Source organism: Tupaia chinensis, unplaced genomic scaffold, assembly GCF_000334495.1.
Source record: "Tupaia chinensis unplaced genomic scaffold, TupChi_1.0 Scaffold138910_1, whole genome shotgun sequence".
NCBI lineage: Eukaryota > Metazoa > Chordata > Mammalia > Scandentia > Tupaiidae > Tupaia > Tupaia belangeri.
In genome coordinates, this window is record NW_006198801.1 from 67,574 (window position 1) to 71,000 (window position 3,427).

At 38.0% G+C, this 3,427-nt stretch overlaps 1 protein-coding gene across 3 annotated transcripts in view; it reads right to left on the bottom strand.

Moving 5' to 3' along the window:
- The window catches only part of ZNF527 (zinc finger protein 527), a 26,947-nt gene that overhangs the window by 11,790 nt on the left and 11,730 nt on the right, over positions 1 to 3,427 (bottom strand). The window contains exons 3-4 of one of the 3 annotated variants that reach the window (XM_027765615.1): positions 744 to 870; positions 592 to 624 (exon numbers count right to left, since the gene is read on the bottom strand). In XM_027765615.1, coding sequence (XP_027621416.1) covers positions 592 to 624; positions 744 to 870 — 160 coding nt within the window. The remainder of the gene's footprint in view (positions 1 to 591; positions 625 to 743; positions 871 to 3,427) is intronic. The other 2 variants (XM_006161703.3, XM_006161702.3) reach the window with 2 other exon arrangements.

The following is a 3,427-nucleotide window of genomic DNA, read 5'->3' on the forward strand; positions in this document are numbered from 1 at the left end:
ATTTCTAAGCCCCCAGGCCCGGGACGCAAACCACGGTCAACTACGTGGGAGTCCAGCGACACAGCCATTAATCTAACTGCTGGTTCCCAAAACAGGTGGATTCTCATATTCCAACCTAGATCTACTGAAATCAGAAACTACTGTGGCTCTCAAACTTTTAAAGGCGTCAAAAGTATTGGAGAGCTTATTAAAATCCAGATTACAGGGTGGGCCAGAGTGGTTGTGAAGGTGAGTGGATCTCATATGGCTGTGTGTTCAAGCCCCAGACCCAGCAGCTTGAGAAACACAATGAGCATGTGTGCTCAAAATCCTGAAGGGAAAGTGAAAACGAGGAGAAGGGACTGCGACATGACCATGCCCCACAGAGGAGTACTTTCTCATTTTTCCATTCTTTCTCTCCAGCGAGCACATATGTCCTTGGCAAAAATTTAAAAACAAACAAACAAACAAACAACTCTAGACAATTGGGTTCACTCACAGAGTTTCTGATTCTGCAGATATAAAATGGGGCCCTATAATTTGCATTTTGACAAATTCCCATGTCATGTTGATATTGCTGTTCCAAACCACATAGCAAAGGGGAATACTCACTTCTAACTCTGTTAAAATACTTCAGATCATTTCCTGGGAAAAGGAAGTAGAAATTCAGCTAAGCACTTTCAAGATGCCCTCAATATTTCCAATGGAGGAAGCAAAAATATCACAGAGGGGAGATTCTGAATTATGGGGGAAGACATCCTTACCAAGCCATACCAAATTCCTGTAGTTCTCCAACATGACATCTCTGTATAGATCCTTCTGAGATGGGTCCAGCCATTCCCACTCCTCTTGGGAAAAGTCTAGAGCTACATCTCTGAAAGTCACCAATCCCTAAAATTAAAAAACAAACAAACAAAAAACATTCTTGTTGATCAGATGTCCAGACCACTAAATGGTCCAAGCAAATAAGATGAATTCTATCATAGTTCAAAGCTCCAAGGGATCCAAGGAAAATAATTATTGGAAAAAAATTTCATGGCCAAGTTTGCTATATACTTTGAGAGAAAAATAAATATTGGAAACATACACACCTCTTGAAAATCTCAACCACAATCCCTTCTCCTCCATTCTCCTCTTGGGATTTTGGGCATGACGCACACAGCTGAGATTTAAGCCTCTGGGTCTGAGACTCAAATTGCAGTCAGCTATGTGGGAGTCCACTGACCTAACCATTATTCCATCTTCTGGTCCCTCAATTTTTTTTTAAAGGTATGGAAGAAATTTTATTTAAGTTTGAGAGATTTTACGTTCAAAAAACAAATATATATATATATATTGGCACAGAAAGGCCCTGTTAAAATTTTGCAAATTGTAGGGAACCAGTAGGTGGTGTGGTGGCTAAGGCACTGGACATTCCCAAGTGGCCAACCATGTTCAAGTCCCAGACCTAGTGGTTTGCTTTCTCACTTTCTCTCTCTGGTCAAATTAAGATAAATAAATAAATAAATAAATAAATTCTTTTTAAAAGTTTTACAAATTGCTTAAAAAGATAAATATTTAGATTGATTTATGAGGGTCTCAGACATTAAGTATGAGAAAGTTAATGGCTATCAGGATTTGCATAGATGATCATAATCAAAATGTGATTTGTTAAAATAAACCAACTATGTGATTTGCTAAAATAAACCAAATAAATGGCTTGATAAAATAAACCAAAAAATAAAATTTAATACTCCCGGGAACAAGCAGTTAGCATAATGGCTATGTCGCTGGACTCCCATGTAGTCGACCGCGGTTCACATCCCAGACCCGGTGGCTTAAAACTCACGCCAGGCACGTGTGCATGCGTGCCCAAGATCCCGAGAGGAGAATGGAGGAGAAGGGATTGTGGCATGACCATCCCCCCGGGGGGTGATTTTTCACTTTCTGTCTCTATGTCTCTCTGTCTGGCAAGTGCAGACACCCTATAGCAAAAACCTCTCCCCCCCCCATAAAAAAGAACTTTTCATCCAAAAACCACGAGATACCCTTTTTTTCTCACCCCCACATGGAATCTTTTCAAAGATTGACCACATCATAGGGCACAAAGCAAGCCTCTACATATTCAAAGGCATAGAAACTATTCCCAGCATCTTCTCTGACCATGATGGAATCAAACTTGAGTTTAATTTCAAGAGAAAACCTCAAAAATACTCATATACATGGAAACTAAATAACTTACTACTGAATGACTCCACAACTACTGATGAAATAAAGTCTGAAATCAAAAGATTCATGGAAGCTAATGACAATGAGGACACGAGTTTCCATAATCTTTGGGACACAGTAAAAGCAGTCGTAAGAGGGAAGTTTATAGCAATTAGTGCTCATAAGGGGAAGACGGAAAGAAGGCAAATGGATCGCTTAACATTACGCCTCAGAGAATTGGAGAAGCAACAGCAAAATGATCCAAAAAAACTCCAGGAGAAAGGAAATAATAAAGATCTGAGCAGAAATAAATGAAATAGAAAATAAGCGAACTATACAGAAAATAAGTGAAAGTAAAAGCTGGTTCTTTAAAAAGATAAACAAAATAGATACATCGCTAGCTAGACTAATTAACAAAAAGAGAGTGGACAAGCAGATGGCATAACAGTTATGTCACTGGACAAGGGATTACAGTGTGGCCATCCACCCTAGGGGGTGATATCTTGCTTTCTGTCTCTCTGTTTCTCTCTGTCTTTCCAGCGAGCATATGTGCCCTATGTATAAAATTAATTAATTAATTAATTAATTAATTAATTAAAAAACCTCTCCAAAAAAGAAAAAGAAAATGAAGAAGAGAGAAAGAAACCAGGTAAAGCAAATTTGCAATGAAGTAGGCAATATAACAGACCTAATAGAAATACAAAACATCATAAGAGGATACTATGAACAACTATATGCCATCAAATAAGAAAATCTGGATGAGATTAATAAATTCCTGGACACATATTATCCACCAAGATTGAGCCAGGAGGATGTAGAAAATCTGAATAGGTACATAAAAAGCCAGCAGATTCAATCAGTAATAAATAATCTCTCAACAAAGAAAAATTCTGCCCCTGATGGCTTCACCTCTGAATTATAAAAAACTTTTAAAGAAGAGCTACCCCCCATTCTGTTCAAGTTATTTCTAAAGACCCAAAAGGGTGAAACTCTCCCTAATTCATTCTATGAAGTCTCCATCACCCTTATCCTCAAAACAGACAAGGACAAGGAAGGAAAACTATAGGCCAATATCTCTGATGAATATTGACACAAAAATTCTCAACAAGATATTAGCATATCATATCCACATACATCATGACCCAGATAGGTGTTATTCCAGAGCAGCAAGGTTGGTTGAACATACATAAAACCATAAGCGTAATACACCATATTAACAGAAAGAAAGGTAAAAACCATATGATCATATCAATTGATGCAG